The following is a 27,881-nucleotide window of genomic DNA, read 5'->3' as shown; positions in this document are numbered from 1 at the left end:
TTAATCGTACGCAAATCATCTAACTTATAAAATATGGTTGTTTTTGCTTGATATATTCTGGATTTATGCTAAAAAACTGATAAGAGAGCCGCCCCCTGCCCTTCGCTTCACCTCCTGCTGAATAGAAGTCTTGATTTTCCATGTTAAGTTTTGTCCATTTCTCGGATTTTGTAAAACAAAGTTAAATGTAAGCTTTCCTCTTTCCTTACAAAATTCCCAATTCCATTCTCCTACTGCAAGAAAAGAATTGTTTCACATAGATAAATTTCTCGTATTGAAATACCATTCCATGCCAAATTTGGTTTTATTTGCGTAGTAAATTCTTAAGTTATGCATTCATAGAAATATTTTTCGAACTCAAATGGTTTTTTATGCCAAATTTGGTTTCATTTGCTCGATTAGCTCTCCATTTATACTAAAAATTGTAAGGGAGACTTCTCCTCTCCCTTTTCATCCATTTCTTTGAAGGAGTGAGGGATACCAAATATTCATAGAATATTCATTTCTCGTACCCAAATACCGTTCCATGCCAAATTTGGTTCCATTTACTGTTGTACTTCTTGATTTATGCAGTAAAATATGTATGAAACTCCCCCTCCCCTCTTTCCATTCTCCTCGCTGGAAGAAGGAAGGGGTCTAAAATAATCATACAAATATTTTTCATACCCAAATACCCTTCCATGCCAAATATGGTTCCATTTGCTTTATTAGTTTTTGAGTTCTGTAAAAAAATATGGAAGAGGCCCCTTCCCTTTTTTTACTGGAAGGGGGGAGGGGTCTCAAATAAAAATTGATTTATTTTTCGTATTCAAAAACCTTCCCATGCCAAAGTTTGTTCCAATATCTTGATTAGTTTCCGAGATATATGAAAAATTGTAAGGTAGCCCCCCTCCCCCCTTCCTATCACCCCACTGAGAGGAGGGAGGGGTACCTTATATTCATAGAAATATTCCTCTTTTCTAAATACCACCCCATGCCAAATTTGATACCATTTGCTTGATTGGTTCTTGAGTTATGCAAAAAAATTGTCTTTTGTTTGAGAGGGCCCTCCCCCCCTTCATTAGAGAGGGAGGGGTCTCAAACCATAATAGGAACCTTCTCCAGCCTCCAATACCCCCTCCTGCCAAGTTTGACGCAAATCGGTTCAGTAGTTTCCGAGTCTATAGGGAACAGACAGACAGACAGAAATCCATTTTTATATATATAGATTATCACCTATTTTCAAAAATTTATCTCGAAAACAAAAGCTGATAGAAGAAAAAAAATCATATTGGCACTCAGCGCCCCCAAAATGTTCGAAAATAGCTCTCAAATTCCTTTAACCTTGAGAAAAATTGAATTATGTTGCTTGTGTTATTCGAGGATCAGACTAAGCCGGTAATTGCCAAGTTTTTGCTAATATTCGTCCTGTTTTACGGGTAAATATCGGATTTACTATTCTAGGTTTTTGTTATTTTTATTTTTGAATGTTGATATCTTTTCTGGTTTTCAGAGCTTAAAACAGTATGATTGAAATGCTTAACATATTTATTTTCTACGGGTGGCCTCTTTAAGCCGGAGGGCCGGAGGTGAAATTGCCCTCTATTGCTTTGGATGAACAATATAATCATCGCCAGTTATGTTTGTAAATTGTTTTATCGGACTTATCGGTGATAGTTAACATTTAAAGATTATTAAAATAATTGGCCGATAGATAAGAATAGATAATTGATTAGAAACAGTTCTACTGAAATGTGCTAACTTTCCTAATATTTGGATGTTTGAGGGAATCTTTAAAAAATTCCAATGGAAGAAAGCCTCCCTTACCGAATCCAGTTTTCTAATGTTGTACGAAGGAATATTTTAAAAGTAATTTCTACTGTCACGTGTCAACTTGGAAGTTAAAAGGTATAGTACTGCCATAAGTAGAGTTTCCTTAGTCTTAGCGATTCTTTCATAATCTCCAAAATGTAACAAACCTTTGCTTCAGATTCTCGGGGACAAAAATGTTCCACCAGGAGTGCCGTTTCTCCCGGCCGCCGGTAGCTTCTCCATATCCGGTATCGAAACTGGAACTCCGTGAATCGCCATCCAGGGCCGAAGCCAATCCCTTACGTCGTCGCCGTTCCAGTTTGGTTTGCCAGGAGGAGGAACGTCGACGCTTTTTATCAAATCCACCAGGTGAGGTTATGGTTCCGTTTGAATATTCGCCAACCGAGGACAAATCGGTGACACCCAGTGGCCCGGATCCGGATGGGATTCCGGTTACGGTGTAGTAATGGTTTGGCGCATCATTTTCCACATCCGATTCGGTGTTTTTGTTGTATTTTTCCGGGATGGTCGCAATCGGATAATGGTGGCTGTGAGATTTTGAGTCTCTTCGACCACCGCCAAGAATGGCCACGGCTATCGAGCTTCTTCGTTTGTTGCTCTTGTCACTGTTGTTGTTGCTACGACCTCCTAGAAGGGCCAATCCGAGGGAACTCCGTCGGGGAGATTTTGGATTCTGAATCGTCGGACTGTGGCCATTTTTTATGTACAGGTGCCTGGAACTAGGCAAACTGTCGTCGTAGCTGTGCCCGTTAGAGGAGATGTGCCCATTCATGGGATGATGTCCATTGCTGGTGGTCCCGTTACTACTAACTGGCGATTGATGGTGGAACATTTCGGTGGCTCCATTGTGATGGTTGTGCCCATTAAGGTGATGCCCATTGATACCGTTGGCACCATTGTGATGAAGCTCGGGTCCTGCCGGCGCTGTTTGGATCGTGAGACTAGATTCCTCCTCCAGGGAGACTAGGGTCGGAATGGAACCGGTGCTGAGATCTTTCCGGAAGCGATACTTGCCGGGCGTAGAGAGTATACTGGTCATGGTAGTCGTTGTTTGTTGTGCTATTTCTAAAACGAAAACGAGAACGCATCGACGGGTTAGAAAACGAGTGGACGCCCTTGAGTGGACATTCACCGGAGTTTGTACCGATTCGAAACCAACTTTTGCCGTTACATATCTTGTTTTTTTTCTCTTACATTGCAAGCTGCAACACTGCTGCAACGGACCCACCCACATTCCTGCCTAATATGTATCTAACATCAAGACAGCGCATGGCTGTAAACAAATCATTCCAACCGGGTCCCAATAAACGATTCCCATTAATCAATTCATTGCTGAATATGGTAATCAACTGTTCGCCCTGGACTGTTGCAGCTTGAGAAAAATGTCTTGGCGATTTGGGAAGGGTGTTTTCTGTCGTTGACTTGTTTACATTTATCCGAGAAATTTAAAATGCCTTTTAATCTTAACATTGGGAAGTGCATGAATTGAAAAGATTTTAAGTTTATTACCAAACAATTGATTCAAACAAAAGTGATTAGAATTATTTTACTTTATAAGAGTCCTAGGCATCTTCTGAGCCATTCGGGTCTACAATAGACCCGTGGTGCACCATGTTTTTCTGCTACAAAATAGAATTTTAAAAGCTAGGCCAGGCAAATAGAAATTCATTGCAGCATTTTTTTTTACTTTTCGGCAAAAAACTGATCACTTTTTGAAAAGAGTTGTAATCTTTTGAGATAAAAACTCGTGCCGGAACCAAACAAAATCAACAAATCTATTGTTTTATAGATAAGGCATGCTTAGTTTGGTGAAATTTGTTAACCATGCAAAACTCTCCCAAAGACTTGAAATTTTTTTTTTAATAATTATCATTATGTATAACGAAACAAGTTTTATTAACTGCTTACAGGTCGGTGATTTAATTAGTCCAACTTGACGTTTGAGCGCATTTTTTTCCACCCCTGGTTTAAAACGACAATTTCACTTGCAAATCGACTCAATTTTCGGATAAATGAAAGCAGAGTTTTTGCGTAGTTAGTTTAGAGAAGGTCGTACGAGTCGAAATATAAAGTGCAAATTAGGAGAAATTTTTTCAATAATTTTTTTTGATGAACTATGCATTTGTAAACTGATTGTGAGAATAATTGAACAATTTTATTTATGCTCAATACTAACGTTATTAGTTCTTCTTGGTACATCTTCGTACCTGATATTTATCAAATTTTTGAAAATGACGGAAAGTATTAGAGGAACATGAGGTATCAAAGAAGTAACGAACTTTAATTGAATGATTGATGGTATTTCGATGAAGTATTATGTATCAGAATGGGGGTAGGCTTAATAGCGGCACGTTATCCAAATCCCTCTATAATGTTCATGACTTCCATTCGTTATCCCCCCCCACCCCCCACGGGGTTTTCCAAGTAAAATTTTCACCATAGTAACGAAAAATTACTGTTCAACAATAAGTGTTAACAAGCAAGTCAAAAAATTTGGCTCGCCTCCGGTATTTAAGCTTAAATCACCCTAGGCTTGCATATTGCAGCATTTCATTTTACGACACTATAAGACGTTCATGAATTGAAACTTATTCTTAATTGTAAATTTAAATTTCAATTCAATCAATCTTATGTATTGGAACTCAAAACTTTTTTTTTGTTTCGATTATAGTCGTTTTACCATCTTTATGGCATTCGCAACTTTTTCAACGTTGCAGTTGGTGGATCGTTATTGAAAAACTATCCGGTGTGTTCGATGTTTTCTCTTGGACTCGAACTCGCGGACATCGGCTCAGGAGACAACAGACTTGCCAACTGAGCTATATCACAAGCCCTTTAACTTGATTTATAAAAACCCTACTTTGTCTTTAGAATTGGTTTTATTGAGAATTGTAACTAAACAAGAACAGAGTTTGAAATGAACCATTTTAACTTCAAAACTAATTTCACCTCTCACGATGGTCAACAGAATAAGCGGAAAAAATCTTAAATCTTAGATTATCTACTTGACAAAAAAATATTGATTAAAAAAAAGTTTAAGTAACAGAAATTTGTTATGGTGATATGAAATATTTTTCAAAAAACCAATTTCAATCTCAATTGTATTTCGTTTTTATTTGTTCTTCTAAATGCTCAGTATAATTTTTAAAAAGGTTTTGATAAATTACACAAGGCCACAAAATTAACATTTTTTTCAGATTAAATGAATTTAAAAGGTTATTTTGACTAACTTTGATGCCCTGAATCTAAATATGCAATATTTCTATCAGCTTTTGTTATTGAAATAACTTTTAGAAATAGTGCAGTTTTTTGACAAAACTTTATAACAAAAACATTACATTTCAAAATAAAAGTTTTTTTTAAAATTATCATTTTCCCCCATGACTACAAACACTTTTGAGTTCTGCGAAAACAGTTATAGAAGTTTTATATTTGTTAATACTTCCTCGCTTAACGAAGTTTTCAAGCTGTTGTAAACTAAATTGAGATTAAATATTTGTTAAAGTATTAATCCAATCGGTTTTAAGATTTCAAAAATTTGTTAAATGAAATCAAGTTTTTTAAACATTCTGCAGTAATGTCAAAATTACTTGTAATGATTTCTTTCCAAATTTTATAAAAGCTGTTGTATTTTTCGTTTTTAGATCATGCATCATCATCATCATAATATCATTCCATAATTGAATGAAATATAATTAACAGAATCAGAAACAGATTTAAAAAGAAAAACATTGTTACTACCTTCTATTCTTTCCAGGACAAAAAAAAATCAATTGAAACTGACAAACTTTAGAGCTTGTAATTTTAAACTTTAAAACCTGCGATTGAAAATTTATAAGCTTTTCATTCGTTTTTATTATATAAAATCATGTTTATTGAGAACAAGAAGTTTGTATCTCTGACTACGATCACTCCTGGAAATAATATTGAATATATTTTTCTTTTTATCAAATTATCTTAAACCATCAACTATAGAATAAATTCTCCTAAGTTCAATATGGATTTTTTCTCTAATCGGAAATTCAGATTTCAAAACATGATAAAATATTACTTGTGCAGATTTTAAATTCCTCCGAAGTTTTCAATCAACTCATAAGTTGAAAATGAAGAAAAGAATTGAAAATTAGGATGAATAATTGAATAATCACAATCATTATTATTTTTTTAAGAATTCAGATTGTTTTAAATCAGTATTTTGGATATATTTAATTTAAAATTGAAAACTAGACTGGAGTCTTTTGAAGCAGATTTCAAATACAGAATAAGGAACATCATTGTAGGTAATTTGTTTTGAAAAATTTGATTTTTTATATCAGATCAATTTATAATTTTTTGAGTTTTGTGATAATAATGAGTAAGAAAAAGATGTTAGAAATCTGTTTCTTTATTTACTGATATTTTATTATTTTCAGATAAATTTGAATTTCAACTCCCCCCCCCCCTCTCATGGACGAGTCCTTCGCACGGGACTGATTCTTCCTTTTAAAATGTTAACTTCACCGAAATGTCATTAATTATTCAACTAAAATCATAAATCTGCGGCGATAATCTGTTAACACAGAAGGAAAGATCAAAAGCTGTAAATATCATGAATATTTCGAAAAAGATTGTCATTAAGGATTCGATATTAGATTTTAACTGATTTAACAATTTTGTTGAAGACTGGTTTTAAAAATATCAAAAACTCAATTTAGCTTAAAATTTATCTAAAAAATAATGTTTCCGGCAAATCAGTCACATATTTTAGAAACGAACGATATTTATTCCTGCTCCGACGTTTCGATGTCGTTTAACATCATTCTCAGGGATTTTACAAGTGTTATAATGTGTTATACAAATAAAAAATAGAGTTTTTTGGTTGATTTATTGTTATGTTTAATATTTGCAATGTTTTGAAGCTTTTCCAAAGAATTGCACAAATTTATTTAATACATTTTTAACTATTTCAAAAGTTATCCGGAAAACTAGAGCAGTTAATAAATAAAAGCAAAATGAATATTTGGATACAGCGCCCCAAAATTAATCAAAATTAGCTCTTATATTCTTTGCACTTCGTAAAATTTAATTTTTTTTTCGACTTGTGCTTATTTTGTTTACAAAGTTTTATACATACAACTTCAAGATATGATCAACATCTTAAACTGCTATAATCTCTAATCCACCATGTTATTTGATGATCAATATTCGATTTCAAGACAGTAGGTATAGAAGATAAAAATGCTATCGACTACGCTGAACCTTGCTGGCTAATGAAGCACTATAGGATTACGCTGATTTGAAATAAAAAACACCAGGGTTGCCAACTATTTTTTTTCAAAATTCACGGACATGAGAAATGAAAAAATCAGGATACTTGATTTAACAGAAATTTCGGTCGAAGTGAGGACCTTTTTTGGCATCAACTACAGTTTGGCCTCCACTAATGTCTTTAATGCAGTTCCGTTATACTCATTTCTATTATACTCGCAAAAATCAGGAAAATTCAGGCCGATTTCCAAAAATCTGGGGAAAACGAAACAAAACATAACTGCCAACTGCACTACTCATTACTGGGATGATGCCTATTAAGACCAAATTACGTAGTTTTGATCTACTGGAGGCTTTTTATCAATGTACCCACTCACTAGGTATCATATTTTTCTCTACTGTCCGACATTTTCTTTAATTAATAGACGCGGGTGTCAAAAGTTGGCAGCAAAAGCAAGTCTGAGGCAAAAGTTTGAAACCAAGCTTGTTGTAAATAAAGCTATTGAGACCGGGAAAAAGAAGGAGACAAAGTTTTCAGTAAGTTTTTCGTTAATTTATCTTTAATTTATCTAAAAATAAAATGCATTTCCTCAATTTTTTTTGCACATACATTCACTGTGGTGGAAATGGCGAATTCGCCATAGTACTGAAGCGGGGATTGCTGGTCCAAATTCTTTCGATGAGCCGTTTTATCTTTTTCGAAAAATTCATGATATTTACTGAATCTTTGATACTTATTGTTTCTCTAATAAGGAGTTTATTCGAAAAAAAATTCTACACTTTGTTTAGTGAATAACTTTTTATTGCATGTATGGAAATTGATGAAATTTTCAGTGAAGCTACCTAGCAATAATATGTGTACCTACGTGTAGAAAATTTAGTGGCAATCTGTTTAGTGATTTTTGAGATAGCGTCCAATACTGAAGTTCATTGTCAAAGTTTTTTGGGCAGGATAGAGAAAAATACAGAAAAGTCCCAGTGGGAGACCTAGAAAAAGCTGGAAAACAACTATTCGATCAAATTTCACTTGGTAAATCGTTTAAGAAGTCCTTGAGGACCCAATAATGAGCTAAAATTTGAATAAAAGTGAAGATTATTGTTTCCATGAAGTGAAAGGAATGTGAGAGGTTTTTTCATGCTCAATCCGAAAAAATAAATAGAGGAAGTGATATAAAATTCACATTTATCATACTGGTTCGATTAGCTGACTTATGAATAGGCCTGACTTCATTCCTACATATAAGGTAAAAAATCTGCCCATCTGGTAAAATAAGCCAAATACGATGGTCAAATCGTGCGCAAAATGTTTGGACTGCTTGCGGGGAAATATTTTGAAAAATTTCGTGATGGGCAGCAAAACGAACTCTTTAGCGGCCACTTGGCAGGATTTAAACTAGAAAATTTTCGATGACAAGTCAAGCCTGTATTTATCGGAGAAAACAAGAAGAAAAAATTGAAAAATTTACCGTCAATACTTGAGAAGGCTAACGATCAGTGGAAAATGAAAATAACTCAGTTTTTCATAACGATTATCGTGTCAATCGTCAATGGCTAAAAATACAAAAAAGACTTTCTCCAAATGCGACTGATTTCTCTGCAAAGCTTTTCAATAGCTTCCACAAAGTTTAAACGCTGTTTTAGTTGGATCTGGAATCGTGCCTTTACGCAAAACCGCTGGTGGGAGTGATAAAAAGTCAAATATGTTTTTTTTTGTGCCAAAGGAGGACAATCGATTACATTTGTTATAATTTCTACCAAATTCAATTTTTTTTTGTAATTTGAAGGTTAAGCTTCAGGAAACAGCAAAACTTAATACAAAATGGCTTTGATTTTAAAAAAAGGTGGTTTATAGTATCCATTTTTTACTTTATTTATTTGACAAACCAAAGAAGTTTAAAAAAAACTGTTGACGGTCCCTATACGGTGTTACAACTTCAGTGATTGTGTGTTTCCATTACAGATGGCGCACGTGTTGCCCAAAATTGAAATCATAAAATTTCTTCATTGGACGCTATTTAAAAAACTGCTTGACAGAACATCACATAAATTTGCATATGTAAACATTAAATTACCAGGTTACTTTGCTGATTGTTTTTTTCAATTTACATCCATACACTCGAAAGTTATAAACAAAGGTGTTGCATTATTTTCGAATACGCTCCTTACTTTCCGCCACCTTCGAAAATTTGATATTTGATGCTTTTAAAACACACCAATTTTTGTTTAAATGAATTAGAATCATTCACTTAGATAATTTGAAATTCTGCACAGTTTTAGAAGAAAAAATCAAATATTAAAATTTAACTAGTTTCTTGCTAGCATTCTCAGCGGGTAGTCAATAACCCATTCAGAATGCTTGCAAGTAGCAAGTGAAATACTAGTATTTTGGTAAAATCAAATCTTATGATTCATTCCTTAAAATCATATTTTCAAAATGATGGAATATTATAGAGGTCCAAAGAAAAGGAAGAACATAAGCCGGAAAATCAGACAACCATATGTATGACGCATTTTTACCGATATAGCCATGAACACAAACATATGACCCATTCCAAGCACCCCTCAACTGGAGAACTGATTTTTATTTTTCATTATCCAAAAATAAATTACATAGCGTTAGAAAGGTTATTTCTTGAGTGTCATTTTCCATTTAAAGATTTTCAGCTACCATTTTATAGAATTGAGTATGTTAACGTCGAAATTTAAAAAATTTAGTATGAAATTAAATTGATTTTTGCAAATATTCTTTATTTAAAACATAACTTTGTCAAAAATCTAGCTATGTCAAAAAAAATTATTGCAAAATGATGGTAGAAAAGCCATCTTTTAAGCATGATATAAGATAAATAACAGTTACTGCATGTTTACGCTCTAGAATCGTTGATAAAGATATCTATTTTTAAGCGTTGTGACGTCACGAAAATTCTACTGTTTTTAAATTTATGATTTACTGAAATTTCACATATTGTCGAAAATTTGAGGTCTCTTCAAACTTTTTGAGTGGAATTTAATGCAATTTTTAGATTGAAAATCGGTTTAGTAGGTTGTGAGTTGCACCCGGGTAAAGAATGTGTTGTGACGTCACGAAAATTTATTTACTTTTTTTCGAAAACATTCAAGACTTTTTACTTCAACACTATGATAGTATTTCTTCAATACAAGTTCAACATAACAATGTGCTTTAATAAACGAATTCTATTATCGAGTTTTTAAAAAAACTAAATTTTTTATTTGCATTAACTTAGATGTTTTTAAACATTTCTAATAGAACATATAAAACAGCGCTTAAAAACGCTTGATTCAAGAATAAACAAACTATCAAACAAATGAAATCCTCATCGATTTTGTAAAAGAATATTTGTGAATCATAAAACAAGTAGTTATCTGTGATTTGAATAAAAATCTTGCAAAAGATCAAGTTCTTCATAAATCTATGTTGGAATGAAAAACACCGCTAGTAGCTTCTATTTCTTTCTGGCATTATGTTCAAACAACATAAGTTCCATGAAATAAATGTAATGAGATTCAAAAAATTTTGTTCGGCATGATAAAAAAAACCGTTTTTCGTCAATAATTCAGGTCTTTATCAACCAATTTTTCTTTTAATTTGAGTATTTTAAAGCTTTGATTATGACAATATTTCATCTGAGGAACGCGTTTCGATTTGAGTTATCATAAAACAGGTATAACGTTCAAAATAAGCGTCGATTAACGATCATTCAGGTATTTTTTGTATTTGACCCATCAGAAGCTAGTTAACATTTTTAACTAAACCATTGTCGAAATGGGATCTTGAGATAAACTTTTTGTCATAATGAAAGTTTTGTGAATGACTATAATTAAAACAAATCAGCCGATAGGAACTTCAGAAATTGGTACATAACTTAGTTTTAATATCCTTCCAAACCCAATTTCTCATAATACGATACAAATTTTAGGCTCATTTCCGTGGGCCAATCCCCAAATTTGGCACTGGACTTTGTGTTAGGCCTAGGATCTATTTAAGCTTGCAACTTATAAGATTTTCATTAGATGGCTGATTTAGGCACTCTAGTGTCGATTAACTGTCTTTGAAAAGATCGAAGGCTTTGAAATTATCATTTATTTTTCCTTTCCTTTGCAATTATTGTTTTGTCCTAAATAATATTCACATGATCGCACAAAAAAACTTTGAATAAAATTGATGTGAGCAGTGTTGCAAACCTTATCTGCTTATATGGGCTTTTGAGATATTATTCCTTTTAATTTTTGGGAATAAATGGATCGATTTCATCACCAAATCGCATTATTTATTAAGTTTTTAAGCATTTTAAGTAAATCAAGCATTCATTTTAAGATTATACTTTGATTTATTTCATGTAGCTAACCATAACATTTCGTGACGTCACAACGCTTTGCAAACCCCTGCTTTAAAAAAATGGTGCGTTGTGACGTCACGAAACTGAATCGCTCTAAAATAAATTGAAATCAAAATTTGAAAAAATCAAAAACAGCGATTTGTTGGTTGTAATGAATCGATACTTTCCTGATATTTTCATAAAATTTGATCAAATAGAAGAGCAGAAAATTGCGGCGTTGTAAAAAAAACTGAAAAGTGGGAAAAGAGGCGCGTTGTGACGTCACGATTCCTTTTGCTTATATTTTGTTAACTATTTATTCTACACAAATACTTTTGGTTTCAAATTGTAGAGAATTAAATTTTGACCCTATAATGTACAATTTTTAACAATGTGCGATATGACCTGTAAAACTTACATACAATATACCAAAAAATTGTTTTGCAAACGTTGTGACGTCACGCTGGAATGGGTCATATGTATTTCTAAGAAATATTTACAAGGATGTGTGAAAATATTAGCTTTTATTTTCATACTTTCTTATATAAATACCGTTTATTGATCAAGAAACACTCAGAAATGCTCCCTTTAACTCAGAACGGATCTATCGATGGATCGCCTTTTCAGTTTGTTATCATAGTAGATGACCCGTGCTGAAGAAAATTTTAGTACGTAATGTAAATGCTTCTAAATAAAATTCTCCCCGATATCTATTCACAATCTTTCCTTTTCTTCTAACATTCTATCGGTCTGTAAAAAATTCAAACTCGTGAAATTTTTCTACTAAAAAAGACATCATTTTCATCGATAAAGCCGGTAAACTAATTAACCCTCATCCATCCCAGACATTTTTACCCGTTACAGTCCCTAGAGTGTAAATTTGACACTCCTGACTAAAACCAATGTATCTCTCTTGTTCCAACCGATGTTTACTAAACTTATAGTTTTGGAAACCTCATAATATAGTTTAAATATATTAAAGACATTTCTCACAGATAACACTTCAGTTTTCCGTTAAATATTCATAGGCTTAGAAAAAAAAATCGAAAAAAAATGTTTCGAAAAAAAACTATGGATCAGCTACGGAAACATTTCTCTTAGTGCCCAAAAGCTGAAGCTAAAAGCTATACGTTGCACATAAGTAGGTACCGTAAAACGAGGAAACTTTGATCACCGGGGTAAATTTGACCAACAATATACTTTTCTACATCATCATCAATACCTCAGTCTATAGTTTGAATTTTTGAAAACTGTTTTTTTCCATTTCAAAGCCTATTAATTGAGTATAAAATAGGTGAAGTTTGGTTTGTATTTGAATTTTTTTTTCTGTTAGTAAAAAATCTAGTCTCAAAAGTTTAAAATATCTATTTTTCCAAGGCTCGCAAAAAACAGCTCTCCTGATGAAACTAAAAAGCATTTAGAAACAAACGGGTAGTTTAATGTGAAAGAACAACTTTTTTCTTTGTATATGAACAATTATAGTGCTATTTTTATAGTTATGTAATGATAAATTTTAAATATTTAAAAAATAAGGACATTTTCCAAGAGTAAGCCCGTATTGAAAAAATTGATAGGAACCCAATTAAATCGTTAACTTTGAAGAAAAAATGAAAATGGAAATAGTGGGAGGGCCTAGAGGAATGTGTGAAGGTAAAATTTCATTTGAATTTCGAAGCTCAAACTATTTAGCAAATATAAATTTTTTTTGCCACTAAATGTAGGCAGCATCATAGTTATTTTTTCGATTATAAATATTTTTAAAATAAAACGTTAAAAATCAAGGTTAAATTGATAAATTAGCACATGTTAATATCATGAAGGTATTTTGTATCCTTTATGATCAAGAAAATTCGTTAAAACCGTCAGAATAGAAACAGATCAATGTCCCCTCATTGCTTGATTGAATTGGGATTGAAACGTTGACGTTATTTGGCACATTTTTTTCTAGATTGTCAAAAAAAAAAAAACAAAACAAATAATTTTCGACGGGTTTCCAAAAGTAGCTGGTTTTCAAAGAATTTGTCAATTTGCAAGTTCTCAGTTTTTCTTGCCCATAAATTCAATTTTGCACTAGATTTTGAGTATATTCACTTAAGATTTCCGCAATAAATTGATATTCACCAGAAAGATAATTTCATACCAATGTAAGTTGTATAGTTACATGAGCGCTGCGATACTTTACAAAAATATCATAAATCTAAAACTATGAATTTGGTACAATCGGTTGAGAAACAAGAGAAATATAGCTGTTTTAAGTGAGGAGTGTCAAATTGACTCTCAAGGTCTTATTATGGAGTTTTTTTTCCTGGGATTCAAGGGTGCGCCAATAAAAAAGTAATGAAGCAAAATTAAAGATTTCAAGAATTCATTGAGGGTGTCCAAAGAAATTGCAAGCCGTCAAGCTTCCAATGTGTCATATTGACACTCAAGAGCGAAAAATGGTTAAAAAACAGATTAAAAAAAGTTTTAATGTTGGACAGTTTATAAATTCAGACTAGTTCAATAGGAGTGAAAAATAAAATCCATAGTATTGTTTCCAGGATAACCTATATTTTTTTATATTTCAACGATCCTGCTAAGAAGTTGTAAAAACTTTTTAGGCCATTCGAAGGCTAACGTTATTCATGATTTTATCATATTGCGTGGAAGAGAGACCTCACGCGTTCGTTCCTCGGTGCGAGAATTCTTTCTTTTTCAAGGTTTTTCGAAAAGTTAATTCCGTGTATTATAACAAATTCACCGAAAAACATATTGTTCGCGTTTGTGATAAGTGAAAAGCCGTGGAAAAGTGCATATTTTAGAAGAAATCATAGAATTTGGGCTGTGAAAATTTCTTATTATTGGTTGTTTTCTTCTTAGTTCGCTGGGGGAAAGAAAATCAGCAGCACGAAATTGCTATTTTATTTTGCTCTCTGGTTGTGTGGGTGATGGGTCGTGATCTAATCGATGAAATGTATCCGAAAAGTGCTAACATGTTTTACATGTAACGTGATGTGGAGTAGGAATGCAGTGATTGGATAAAGATGAAAGATTGTTTTTCAAGTGTTTTTTTGGGGCAGGGCATGTGCTTGAATTTGAATTCATTTGAAGTTAGTCTGTTCAAAGTAAATGCGTGAATCTTGTTTTGTTGATCGATTTCGTGTAAAATGAGAGCTTTTCAATAAAGTTTACTAAATTGAAAACCAGGTGGTGCTCATGTCAACGCCAAACGCAAAAGCTCTACACATCTATCATCTTAAAAACATCGATATGATTATCGATACATTTCATTCTGGATTGCGTGGTGGTGGAAATCAAAGTGAAAATAATTTGAAGATAAGTATACTTCTTTTATTAAAATTCAACTTTGACAAGGATCATCTTCAATTTTACTACCATGTGACAATTTCACGGCACATTTCCTTTTTTCGGTAAACTTTCGAACCGGACGCTTTCAAAAATTGAAAGCCCAAGCTATAAGCTGACCACTGAGCTTTGGGTCGATTAAATTAATATTTGACACATATTCGTCGATCGTTTCGACACCTGCTAAAAGCAGGGATGCCAGAAATATTCAATGCAGATATTTTAAATTTTTGACATTTTTGAAGATTTTCCAAAACACTACACAAATTTATTTATTTTTTTAAAATTTTATTTTCACCCTTTTCAATTTTTTTATGTATGGAAGATTATTAAAAATCAATATAAGGCAGACTCCAAATATAATTATAAGTGTCATTTACTTTTGCTATTACACAGAGTCCGAAAGGATGGAGGCTATTTTGCAAGATTTACTATAAATATTTCAAGACATTTTATGTGTATGTTTGCTTTGAGAAATGAACAATAGTAGCTTATTCGAAACATTTTTGAAATGTCAAATTCTAGTTTTGGAAATGCTAGGAACAACAAGTAGGAAGAAGATGCGATATCAACTGATATTGTTATATTCATTTATAGTGAAGTTCATAGATTATTTCATCAACTTTTCTGATTTGTAGATGATGGGACAAATTTATCGATGAGAATTTTATTTTGATTTGTGTCTGTTTAGTACCGAAATTGAAGGATAAAATGTTCTGAACAAAATTTTAATTATCATTTCATAATTTTGGTCACCGTATCTGTTTTTCCCTGTTATCTTGGTTTTTTTCAGGTTACAACAAGTATCTATTTTATGTTCATCATTTTTGTTTCAGCGTGACTTCTATTATAATTCTTACTGTTATTCATTTTAACTTATTTTACAGTTTTTTATACACAGCCTATATATTATATACAGCTTAATTTTAACTTACTTTATAGTTTATTACATACAGTTTTATCAAATCATCATTACTATTGCTGTAGATTTAGCTGCATGCTTAATCTCGAGACCATTTTCAACAAAACCATAATCTTATTCATTAATAATAAAAGAAAATTCTTAGTTATAATTTTAAATTAAATTGATAATTTTTTCTAAGTTCACTAACCAAAATTTACATCCACTCATTTGCAGCTCAATCTAGTAGACATCGCAGGCGTTTTATGAAAAAATACCGTTTTACCAATTATGTTCCATTTTTAAATAACACTTATACACATTATGGTATGATGTTACTTTTTTTTTATATTCATTTATTTATCAATGTATCATTTAGTAGACATTTTGTAATATTTATTGTTCTATTGTATTATTAAGTTGGATTATATTATTTTTCAAGTTGTTATTATTTCACATTCTTTTATATAAATTTACTTATTTTGTTGTTCTGTAATATTTGACATTAAATAATATTTCATTGTTTTATCATAATATCATATTTTATTATATTTATTTATTTATTTATTTCTATATATTATTATATTCAATTGAATCACTCTCCAACATTGTTTTCAATCCTTCCAGATTTATAATTATATTCATCATAATAATAGATAATTAATTTTGTTAAAGTAAATGATAGTTATCTCAAAATTTTATACATGCAGCAAACTTCCGTGACTCCCCCAGAAGTGGCAAAAATAGAGTTGGACATTAATTGAGTAAACCTAGCGATACTATTTTCTTCATCTATATAACTTTTTATGTAAAATATTAATTGATGAAACATTCGTTACAGGATATCTGGAGACAACACTTTGTAAAATTAATCATAATGTCAATGTCATAACTGGTTTATTCATATTGTATATTTCAAAAGACATTAAATAATTTATATTCATAGTTTTTTACTGTAAATGTTATGGGATTGGTGGGACATTGACTAATTTCATACTTAGATGCTTTAATTTTTTTCCACAGTAGTATTAATATTGGTTATTTAAAAAAAAATCATCTTATTTTAAAACATTATTTAAAAAAAATACCTTATAACAGCTTAAACTAGATGGAGAAATGATTGAATTTTTTTTTAAAATGATTTTAATTTTTCCATTTTCAGCTCAAGGCAATGGTATTATATATTATTCAGATAAACTGCCTATGGAAAATATAATTTTATACTTTATATTCATATTCATATTAACATTCGATGCATATTCTATTTTGAACTTTAGATGAGTTTCTTATGTGTCCGAATGAATTCGCATCAAACTGAGTCGAAGCTGAGTATTTGTTGATTAAATTAATTAATTTATTTTCTGATAGGTGTGCACTATAAAATTAATTTCCGAAATTTTCCGACCCACTTACGTAAAGGTCAGGCTCAATGGATGTGGTTTTAATAATTTTATTCTTATTCTAATGTGCTTGGGTTAAGATATTTTATACTTATCTGGTGGGAACCATTCATTCGAAAAACACTATTCTGTAATTTGTTTTTTTTTTTTGTTTTTTACTTTTACAGTCTCTTATTCTTTCTTTTATTCTTAATAATTCATGAAATAGTTAAAGTAGTTTTTATTTCGTTTCAATTTATGTTCTATTTCAGCTATATTCAAAATTATATTATAAAAATAGTCACAGATAACATAGTATTATCAAACGTTTATAGGTAAAGCTGGATGGCGTCAATTTCTTTTAGTTTATTACCTAACGATCATTCTTTTTCAGCTCTTCTCATCATTAATTAAATATTTTTAGTATTAATTTATATTTTCATTTTCCACCCATAATATTCATTTGTATTTATAAAATATACTTTAAAAAACATAAATAAATCAATCTTTAAACTAAATACGCGTCCATCTTTTGTTGGACATATTAGGATACTAATTTTATGTAATTAAGCAATTATGTTAAATTTTTAACCCAGATATGTCAACAATAGGAGATGGAAAGTCGAATCATAATTACATGACCCATTTGGTAATGCGGTTATGATTAGGCGGGGCTTATTGACAAGGAAAGTTACCTCGGAATGTGCAGCTAGGTCTCTGTCATTTTGAAATGGGTTTCTGAAATTTCAATAGAGCTAACACCACCAGCACCCGCAACTGAACAATTTTAATCCAATGGATTATTGTTGACTCTTTTGCATAACATACCTGCCAGCTCAGGGGGTCGTTGGTTGGAACACACACACACACATTCGAAGGCTAACGTTATTCATGGCCGCAACCTCATCGTACTATAGAAAACTTCAGAGATGAATTATTCAAACGAAATTTTTACACCCGTTTATTATAAGCTCCATAAAATCATATAGAACACTCAAACAGCAACCCTGCAGCCGCAGCTTCAAATTCAATTGGAATACCTGCTATCCTTGGGAAGTGCGTCTCTGAAGCTCAGCTTTGAGCGCACGTGTGCTAGCTAGTGCTTAAAACAATCACCGGAATTCACTCGATGCTGCGGTACTCTTTCAAAAGGTCCTGAACGAAATGTTCTAGAGTCTTTATTGCAGCTTGAAACCTGTTGAAATTGCTTGCAGCAGCTAAACAATGGATTCATAAATTAGCGGGAAAAAATCGTTAAAAATAATTTAAGATAAACTCATTAGAAGCCGAGGTGGGTCTCGGCTAATCGAATTGTGGTTAGCTGTCGCGTGCTTTTGTGCTTGCAAAAACTGTAAAGCTCTAGCTAAGAGTGAACGACTCTCGTTTTCGCAAAGGATTTTTTCCTCTTCTTAATTATAGCACACTCACAGCCTGTTCGCTTTTGCACGCGCTCAACCGGCGGGAAGACAAATCGATTTTTGCGTAGCAAGTCTGTTCTGGCCAGCCTCCATCTTTCTAGAGATCTACTACAGGTATAGATAGAGCCAACGTCAAAACACGGTGATTAAATGTAAATCAACTTTTGAAAAATTACGATGTCGATCAACACAGGATATGGATGTAAACAATTTGATCGGTCTCAGATGAGATCAGCCCTAGTTAGATTAATCAACGTTTAAGGATGTCAAATTAAATTTCGAACCTCTTAGTTGGGAGAAGAAATCTGCGCAAGCAGATCTAGAATTAATCGAATTCGTCCCAAACAAGTTGCCAAAACGATCAAAAACCAGTCCAGTCCGTCAGAATGCGATCTCTAAATCGTCCGAATGATTAGTATTCATATATTAACTGTAAACTACTCTACAATGGCATTTCATTAGCATTTCAAAAAAGGGGGGGGGGCTTGCTTGCTTTTCCGGTTTTGCCTTTTTTCGCATCTTATGAGAGACAAACCTATCCGGTTTGAGTTTAAAAGCATTTTATAAGCTGTTTGTTTTTTTTTCCTCAATTTGTTTCATCATTTGTGCGCCCCAACCAAATCAAGACACACACGCGGCGGATGACCGGTAGGATTTTTTCGGGCTGCCCCTCCGACGAATGCATGTGAGATAATCAAAATGGCTTATGGAAATTTTCCGGTTTTGCTGTCATTATCCTGACCTTAAAATTATACCGTTTGTTGGATTTGAATGTCAACCTTTTGGAATGAAGATTTTTAATTGGAAGAATCCGAAAAAAGTCGTTAACTCACAGTAACTTCACCAATTACGCCCCAGGTTTTCGTCAGAATTGATACGCGGTCAACACCCAACAGTGCCAATAGTGGATTCTCAAGAATCCAAAGTCTGTGTCTGGGTTCAACCTGCCTGGAGGCAAAGAACCTCCTACTGTGCTACGATTCGCGTTCGAGCGATAACAAATGACCAAACCGAGTATAAAAATATGCATTAAATTTCAATCGAATCATGCCATTTGTGGTGCTTTTTATTTCTCCGTTTTCCTGCGAATCCCGCGACACTGCACTGTATTGCAGTTGGCTTCTCGTGAAGTGGCAAACTGGCATCATAACAGTCAGCAACGGATTGGTTCCTCATATGCCCAGGCCAACCAGCTCGAACCAGATGGTCGGGTAGGGTTACCAAAAGGACAATCTCACAAAAAAAATCACACGCATAGAGACTATACCTACGAGTGTTTAGAATTTTGGGCCGAAAATCGACTCTCTGGGACTTAACCGTTTTTCGGAAAACCGACTAAATCCAAGAAAGTCGATTTTTGGCTCATTTTTTTCTTTCAAGATAACACCAGATCTTGACGTTTTAAGAGTTTTAAGAGCCAATCTTTAAGATGTATATGGTCGGTTTTCGAAATTCAACATTACCCAAAATCGGGGCAGTTGCTTTCGGGATCCCAACTTTTGAGGTTGGCGAAACCACAGAATAATCTATAATTTCACAGAATTTCGAGCAAATTTTGGAAATATTCACAGATTTCACATTGTTTTGGAAAAACATGCTAAGATTGGTAATATCAATTGATTATTTTTAACTGAAATGTAAAAAAAAATCATTTCTTCTTGACTTTTCGGAAAAAATTATCCTGTTCCCATCACAGAATTCTGGTTAAAATCACAGAAATTCAGATTTTTTTTCGCAAAAACACAGAATTATTTTCGGCAACCTTGCTAAGGGGACCTCCGCGTAAAAAAAATAACAACAATTATACCAAGTACTAGAAAGCTAGGACAGAAAATAGTAACTAGAAAATCGGAATTAAAACGTAAAATATAACAGCTGAGGCGGGGCCCCTTGAAATAATATCACGAATAGTTTCATTCGAAAATAATTTAAAGCGTCCCCCTAGAGCGAGAATTGCAGTATTTTTCCGCAGAATTTTTGCAGAATTTATGAAGTTTTCCAAGGCTTGTTAAAATCAGAGCTTATGTTTTCAAATTAAAAAAAAAAACAAAATTCGGAAAAATCTAAGCAGTATCAAGTCAATTTTGGGAAAAAAAAATCAAGAATGAAGTGAGGAATAATACTACAAATTTCATTATTTTTATCGAAACAAGTCAGCATCGTTATAATCTTTTTCCATACTTCCAAATAAAAACCAATTTAGATAAAGCTAGCCCAAAAATTTTTGTCCAACTTGAGTTTTCTTTTTCCTGTGTATGAATCCAGCAAATACGGACTTGTTTTTAGAATACTAAGGCAATCAGCCAGACCGTAGTTTGCTTTACTTGTTCACTTTATTTTGTAAAACCGTGTATGCCCGGAAAAATCTGAAAAATCTTGAATATCCACCCACAATAAATAAAACATTACGTTCTCTTCTTTATTGAATAAAAATATTTTTAGGAATTCCTAGTGAATGAAGCATTATGTTTTGAACATGAAATATTTTCTCAAAATGAAAAAAAATCGAGGCTTCTATGGCGCTGGAATAAATTTTTATTAGCTTTGTCAAGATTTAAACAAATTACAGTTCCTTATTATCAATTTTTGTATGAAAACTTGCAGCACAGAATAGAACATCTTCGAACATGAACAACATGAAAACATCTCCCAAAGTCTTGCTCAATTAGAAGGTCTATTGCTTTAAATTTAAATTTAAACGTTACTTTTGTGAGGAATGTATAATTCATGTTCATCCTGAAAAAAAATCCTGAATTTTATCTGGACTATTTCAGAGAAAAAAATCGGGAATTATTGAAATTTAAAACAAACATGAAGAACTTGGAAAAAAACATTGAAAATCCATGTAAATTGAATGTTCACTTTATAACCATAAGTATGAGTTTGAATTATGCAAAATAAAGTAAGCTTTTTGAACATTATTGGAATCGCAAAAATCATTTTAAAATATTCTTTAGTTGCTTAAATTTGTCCAATCGGCCATACTGAGATTATTTATTGAATTTTTATTCTTATTTCTATCTTAGACTAGAAATTCAAATTAAAACTTCTCCAACTGAAGTTTTCTACTATTGATTTTGATGTACTGTTATTTTAATTTTTTTTTCTTACTGACGTAAATATTCTGAATTCACCATATCATTTCCAATTGATTGTTCTCAAATTATTTTCAATACAAATAGAAATTCAATTTATGGATATTTTCAAAACTTGTGTTGTTTTTTTAAAGTTTTATTGTTTTCTAAAATTTGGGAATTGGAGATCGTTGTTGAAACTTCTTAACTTCTTTGATTTTCAATGATTACCGATTATGTTTTTTGAACACCCAATCTTCATTTGTATTTTATGATTTTAAATTTAATTTTTGTCACATTTGAAATAACAATTTTAGTTTTTTTTCTTTTTTTCCTTTTTTATACTTCATATTATGTTCATACTCATAAATACAAAAAAAATCGCTCTTAGGTAATGTGTTGAAATATTAAAAATGTGAAATACAATTAATATTTAGAATTTAAAATTTAAAAATTCCTTCTTTGGCTCTGAATGTAACTTGTTTCTCAAGTTTGTATATGAATTGCATTTAAAATTTGTTTCTCAAATAATAATTTAAATATATTATTTTAATTTTAGACACTGAATTGTGGTTCTGAATGAAATCTGATTTCAGGGTTAGAATTTAACTCTTGAACTCTTATACCCGTATCTCCATACAATTTGAATTTACTTCTTCGGGTTATTTTGTGAAATTTGGATTCCAATACTGAAATCCTAATGTCACTTCCCATTAATATGGGGGGAAAACATACCAAGCTATCAACGATGGAATAAAAATATTTAAATATCTCTCTTTGATTTTTTTTCCTTGAATTTTAGTTGCTGATAGAGTTATTTAATAAATTACTTATAGAATTCGAAATTAACAGCGCTCATAAAAGTTTTCATTTTAGACTAATTGGCGTATTAAAAGAAAACATTCGTAGGATCCCTTTGAGAAAAATTGTTACGTACCACTCGATGGCCTAATGCGGCCCTGGTACCTCCAAAGAGTATCAATTCAAAATCACGTTAAAACAGACACAACAATTGTCGATAAAATGATCGGGTTTCCACCATTGTCTTAGTTATCTTGACATAAAATTATAAAAATAAGATAACTCATAGAATTGGAGGAAGCAAATAATAAAGACACGGAATCAGAGGCAAAATAAATTCAATCTGAGCTCATATTAATCCTTCCTATTCCTAAATATCAGGAGAGTCCTCAAACATAGTTTGAAACTAAACTTCGATTCTTCGGGGATTCGGTTCCCATTTCGGTACTGGGTAATAGATTTTAATCTTAAATTGTCCACGTCCACGTTCATTCAATCTGTAAAACCTGAACCGACTAAGACGGTGAATTTCTTTTTCAAATTTCATGTTTAAAAAATGGTGATGAGTTAATTTTTTCAATTAAAAAAAATCTGGCCAATCTGTTACCGAAGTTATCCAGATACAGTGCAAATGCTTTTGACATAATTAAATTTACATAAGGAATTTGAGTGGAAGTTTAATTCAAAGCTGAAAAATGTGGGATAAAAACTTTTCTGGGCTAATAATAAAGCTTTTCTAAAAAAAAATTGCTTTCTTATTTGTAAATTTCTGCTTACGAACAAAATCAAAATGCATTTCCAAAACTAGAAAAATTAAATTCAAATGTTTTTTTCACAGATTTAAAAATTCAATAGAAAGCAATCTTTTTCTTTATTTAAAAAATGTCCTTCCAATTTTTAAAGTTGGCGCATCGTCTTAGATTTTCCAGAGCATACTTTTGTTGAATGACAAACATTATTTTTTAGTATTAGACAAGATAGTGGCTTACTTTGTTATACTTTGTCATTATTTTTTTTTAATCGAATGAACATTTTCAGCTTCACTTTAAGTAAGACTTTATGATTTTGACAGTTTATCAGCTAAGCAAGTTCTGCATTATCTGTTCCCAATTTTACGTTTGGTCGTCTGTTCAAAAATCGAAAATTCCAATCCTATTTTGGACCACCTTGTCTAGCTCTCTTATAAAGCAACTAATAATGAAAAAAAAGTGCATTACATTAAGTGCCTGGGCTTCAACAATATTTGCCAAAAAATTTCATGATTATTTTTTTTATAAGAGAGGTCAAGGTGGTCCAAAATTGGTTGGTCTAGTCCAAAATAAGTCCGTTACCCTACATGCTATATTAAGAAAATTAAGAACACATGTAAAAAAGTGTTCCCAGTAAAAAAAAAAATAGGCCGTTACACATTTCAAATACTTCTTTTGTCACTTGAAGTATTAACATCCCGAGGAGGGAAGAGGAATAGTAGAAAATAATCCTAATTTCAAACAAATTGGAACAAATTGGATTTCAAGCCTTGGAACATCTTTTCAGAAGACAAGCATAAGCGAAAAAAAGGTGAACACCTTTTGGGTTATGTGTTTTCATACATTTTGTACAGGGATATAAGAGAAATCAAGAACTGAACAAAAGTATTTGCAAGTTTTATCACTTAGTTTTTTTTTCGTCTTCGAAAAACATTCTCCTGTACTCAAAATTATTGCAATGGAACTTAGGAAATGCTTCCAAGATTTTTTAAGGCTTTTAAAGTGATTTTAGTAAGAATTATTTTAAAGTGCTTGAAAATTTCGGAAAATGGCAAAGACAATGATTTGGCTAAGCCTAACAATGCCTAACCGATTCATACATTTTTATGGTTGATACGGACGGAATGAGACGGAAAGAAAAGTAGTCTCTTTTAAATGTCTTATTTTAAAGAGATGGAAAGTTAATTTGTTAAGTCGTTAAGCTGACTGGTTTTGCTCTGAAGGTTTATTTTTTCAATTTTAACCTTGATCTGCGTACTGTTTTCCTTGTGTATCTTTTATAAGAATTTCAACTATTGTCTATTGATTTGAAACCTGTTTCTGTTAAGTTTGTAAACAACAATCTTATACAATTATGTTCTATCATTTATGTATCCGTAGTCGATTTTTTCTCCAAATTAAATGTTTTTTTTTTGAGGAATCAGAGCCGAAGGGAAATTTTTTGAATAAATTATGTAAACATGTTGCTCTTTAAAATAGAAAAACCTGTTGATGATTCCTCTTGTATTAATTTGTGTTTATTTTTAATTTATTTGTTCTTTTATTCAACTGTGGTTGTGGATGAAATGTTGTCATCCAATTAAATTTTCAGGAAGCAAATTCAGATGTGGTTTGAAAATGGTTAAATTTTTGGGTATACCCTTACGAGTTTCTGATATCTTAAGCCAAACTTTGCCAAGGTTGTCTGCTTCCACATATTATGAGCACAAACTTAGTTATGTCCAATACTTTAATCACTGCTTTAATGTTTAAATTTTAATCTTTTCCTTTTTATGTAATTTATAATATCCAGTTGCACTAAAGTTCTTAATATGAAAAATTAAAAGAAAAAATCGAGGATACAAAACAATTGAGAAAAGTGATTAAATAGATGTCTGAATCTGATTTTGCAGTAAGCTTTCCATTGATTTTATATAAAGTATAAAAAAAAGTAAAAGCAAACCTAAACTGCTGAAACATTATTCTGTAATTTATCATTCTTAATTTCTTGGTCTCTCAAAAATCTCAGTTCTTCAATATATTGGAATGAAGATTAAGATGATCTGAATGTGCGCTTTCGGACATATTGAACCGAACAGCTTTGGAAGGTTATGGAAGTTTTTACCCGTCTTCTCTGAACTTTAACTCAAGGGACAGGATTAAGGACTATTGGAGACTTGGATTCCTTCAAAACAGGATTGTGACCAGAGATGCCAATGTGCCTGATTTTTCAGGTATTGCCTGATTTTTCGAGGCTCTGCCTGACAACCTGATAAGCCATTGAATTTGCTTGATTTTTGAAAATATGCCTGATTTTGCCTGATATTTGTGAATGTGATGAAAAATGGGTAGTAAGAAACTGGATTAGTCACCATTACTGAAGTGAAAAAGTGGAAATGTGGCTGAATCAAAGCAATTGAAAGATTCCCTTGAATTTTTATTTAAAAAAGGGAAATTAAGGGAATCTTTCGATTGCTTCGATGCTTTGATTCAGTACAATAATTGAACAAAGTTGGCTCACAACACATGTTAGAGAGAAAATGAGGATCGATGACCGAAAAAAAGATCATCACTTTTAGCAAAATTTCCGTTAATTTATTGTAGCCTGATTTTGCCTGATTTTTATTTCGCCAGTTCCCTGATTTTTGGAAAAAAATGTTGGCAACTCTGATTGTGACGTTAAAAAAAGAAATCTGTTATGCTGTTGTTCGGGAACCTCCGTAAGGTCTTCATGAAGCCATTCTGGTTCATGATTCTATCGAAATACGACTTCTGGGTCAGTTGGCCACTCAGAAGTGGTTTGGGATATACCGGAAATATCGAGGACCTGCTTTTGACATGTTTTAGAATCGTCTTTAATTTAAAAAAAAAAGAATTGTTTAAACTGAGAATCCATAGTAATCCTGTTGTAATTTATAATAGTCCGTAAACAAAAACCAATGCGAATCAAATATCGGAAAAACCAACCCAAATTGGGCTGAACCCACATAAGTAGTTAATCAAAAATATCTTTCAAACACGATCTTTTGTATTGAAATCTAGGTTTTTTTTTTTGTTTTTAGTGTTAAAAATCCAACGATAGTCACCCTACCCACGACGGCGAGTCAGTTAACTTTGCATACCCATGTCGTTCCGAATGGATCAATTTATTTCGAAATAAACTAATTAATAAAGGAGCCTTTATCGGACGTGTTACTGGAAACACGCCTCTCCTAGTACGTTCTTTCATTCTCTCGGGTGCAGATTCCAATTCATATCTGCCTGTACTCTGTACATATGAATGCAATTGCAACATTTGCAACCGCAACTGAATGACCTTTTATCTGTGCATACCATCGAGATGCTATGTAGGTAGCTGGTACGAATCAAAAACATCAGGTAGCTTGTAGGGAAATGAGTTTCGCCTCGTTAAATTGATAAGAATGTGACAAGTCCATGGTAAAGTGCAGCAAGTTTTGTGTTTGTGGGCACTTGGAAGCTTGTCTTAAGTAAGGTAGCAATGACTTTTTCGATTGACTGTAAAACTAAATGAAAACAACATTCAGAAGAACTCTAGAAAAAAAATATAGATTGAGGGTTTTTCTAAACAACAAATTTTGAGTTTCACACCAAATTCAATCCAAATTGCTCGATACAAAGTAATCAATTGGTTTAACATTCACTTAGTTAAAAGATCGCTGATCCCATCGACAAATATTTACAAAGACCTCTAACGGGCGGCCTAAATTGCAACTGGAACAGAATGTTCAGTGCATTCGATCATGTTAACTGTCTCGAATGAGTACCCTTTACTTTTTTCCTCAAGCTCTAGTAGATCGTATGAGCAAAAGGTGCATACGTAGAGGTTCTAATAGGTACGATAGAAGGTGTCACGGGACCTTGATCGACGAGGTATCCAGCCGGTTTTCTGAGCTGTAGTGAGTTGCAAATTATACATTTTACTAAGTAATTTTTCAGCGGGTCCTAAACGGCGTTATGTTTCTAGACGAATTTGTTTAAAAAGGTGTGTTTTTGTGTCTATTATCCCATTAAGAATAGTTTCAGATTTTAGTAAATAACTTTTTTTACAAACCTATCACCAGAATGTTTCCCCCATAATCAGAACACTGTGAAGCTTTTGATCTATATCATGATCTCATGATCTACGTTGTAGCAACAAATGATCGATCAAATCGTTTTGAAGACCTACCTACTTTTTATAACATATATTTGGTTTAACCGTTACTATTTAAAAAAAAACATATTCCAAACGAATATTTTTGATTTGTTTTGATATTCAGTTCAAATTGAAGTTTTGATCATTTCGAAATTGATTTAAGATATTTTATACGATGTTTAAAAACCTAAATATTAAAGAAGATCAGTGTTTTTATACTCACAATTGAAAACTTCAAAAATCTCTTCCGGAATTTGTTAAATTGACTGCTGAGGCCTACAATACAAATCCTGAAATTTTAAGAATGACCCAACCGTCTTACGGACCTGAACCCTCCATTCTTTTTTTACGATTTTCAAAAAGTCATCAAACTTGTTAACTTTTTTGTCTAAGCTCGAATGATCTTACGGTTTTCAACAGATTTGTTTCAAATAACATCGGAACTCAATCAACAATGGTTGTTGAGTTGTTCATGTATATATACCTAAATGAGAAGTGATTTTTTTTGTTCTGTTCAAATAAAAGGTGCCAAAATGTCATACAAATTTGAACTTTGGTTAAACTCTCCTTAGTGTTGACCAAAAGAGTTGAAAATTGGCATGGGTCTTCTTTACAGGTCAAGGAGCAATTCTCGATCCCAAAATTCTGATCCTGGTGTACCTATACAGCCATTCTGACGGACA

The 27,881-nt window shown here is 32.2% G+C and overlaps 1 protein-coding gene across 16 annotated transcripts in view; it reads right to left on the bottom strand.

The window, feature by feature from the left end:
• The window catches only part of LOC129751152 (TLD domain-containing protein 2), a 637,530-nt gene that overhangs the window by 253,387 nt on the left and 356,262 nt on the right, over positions 1-27,881 (bottom strand). For 8 of the 16 annotated variants that reach the window (XM_055746474.1, XM_055746478.1, XM_055746475.1 and 5 more), the window contains exon 1: positions 1,959-2,878. The exons of the other annotated variants lie outside the window; for them this stretch is intronic. In XM_055746474.1, coding sequence (XP_055602449.1) covers positions 1,959-2,851 — 893 coding nt within the window. In that variant the 5' untranslated portion in view covers positions 2,852-2,878. Of the gene's footprint in view, positions 1-1,958; positions 2,879-27,881 lie in introns of those variants that run through there. 16 annotated transcript variants of the gene reach the window in all.

The sequence above is a fragment of the Uranotaenia lowii genome, chromosome 3, assembly GCF_029784155.1.
Source record: "Uranotaenia lowii strain MFRU-FL chromosome 3, ASM2978415v1, whole genome shotgun sequence".
NCBI classification, from domain to species: Eukaryota; Metazoa; Arthropoda; class Insecta; order Diptera; family Culicidae; genus Uranotaenia; species Uranotaenia lowii.
This window is presented reverse-complemented; position numbering and strand designations above follow the sequence as displayed.